The sequence below is a fragment of the Verruconis gallopava genome (assembly GCF_000836295.1).
Source record: "Verruconis gallopava strain CBS 43764 unplaced genomic scaffold supercont1.87, whole genome shotgun sequence".
NCBI lineage: Eukaryota > Fungi > Ascomycota > Dothideomycetes > Venturiales > Sympoventuriaceae > Verruconis > Verruconis gallopava.
Window position 1 is genome coordinate 16391 of NW_015622223.1, and position 1204 is coordinate 17594.

General features: G+C 42.5%; 1 protein-coding gene across 1 annotated transcript; it reads right to left on the reverse strand.

Moving 5' to 3' along the window:
• Nucleotides 1–97: 97 nt before the first annotated feature.
• Nucleotides 98–1204, reverse strand: PV09_09592 (uncharacterized protein; the record flags this gene model as incomplete). The annotated part of the gene is made up of 1 exon (XM_016363679.1): nt 98–1204. The coding sequence occupies one exon, from the start codon at nt 1202–1204 to the stop codon at nt 98–100; it is 1107 nt and encodes a 368-aa protein (XP_016208494.1).

Below are 1204 nucleotides of genomic sequence, written 5' to 3' on the forward strand. Positions count from 1 at the left end.
ACTACAAGCCGTAGCAGTACAGGTAGTACTACAAGCCGTAGCAGTACAGGTAGTACTACAAGCCGTAGCAGTACAGGTAGTACTACAAGCCGTAGTACTACGGGTCGTAGGATTTCATTGCTTTTACCATTCCGGATAGAGCAGATATGCTAAAAACAGTAGAACTATCTAGGTGCTCTAAAAATCGGTGCTTTTTGCAAAAGTTAGTGTATAATCTTGAATAGACATTCCTTCCTCTCACTTGTTCCAAAGTGCGCAAGCTCTCGGCTTGAGTGGCATCAAAAAAATTTGTAGTACATGAATTCCAAACATTACGATGCTCTAATTTGGCGCATAAAGGGTTCAGATTGTAAGTCTCTGGCTCCATTAGCTCAGTCATTACCAGACCTAGACTCTGTATATCTTTTCGTTCATAGTATGAAAGAGACCTTTCGTCCATTCCTACGTTCGCTGCAGATCTTAGCTTTCTAATAATAACAACAGTAAAGCCGAAGTACCTACCAATTTTGATTTTGATGTCATCAACTATGGTTCCGCGAAAGAGCAACTGGAGTAGGATATTCCCACAGTCTATGTTGTAGCAGCTGATCCCAAGCCGCTCGTGTATAAAAATGAGGCCCTGCACAATGCTGTTCAATATTATTGCGAGCTCACGATCTTTAAAGGGCCGATGGTATATGCTCATGGCTCGCAAGCTTACGTGCATAAATTCATAAAATATCAATGGCTTGACGTGTTCAAGTTCGCTCCATATTATATTCACAATGAATTCGCTTCTTTCATTCCTCAGTATTCCTATCACCCTTTCGTTGGCTTTCTTGAGCGTTTGTCGAGCTACAAGGCCGTATTTCGGTCCAAGATCAATGATATCTTTATATCCAGCTTGCTCATATCCGAGTTTGGTTTCTTGAGTGGCCAAGATCTTTGGTAAGGACTCTTCTACCCTAGAGAGGCTAGTTAGAGTTGTTAGAGTCGTCGTATTGCCCACACTGTGTGCTGATAACTGAGGAGCTATGTTAATAGGCACTGGATGAGTTAACTGATCCCCACTATGTGCATCTATCGGGTATTCCTGTATCGATTGGAGCGTATTTAAAAACGGTGAAGCTCCGTGGAACTTTGTATCCCGGTGGCCTTGCCTGATCCCGATAACGTCATTTCGCTCTGGAAAAGACCCATGAAACTTGGTGTTTCTTTTTGCCAT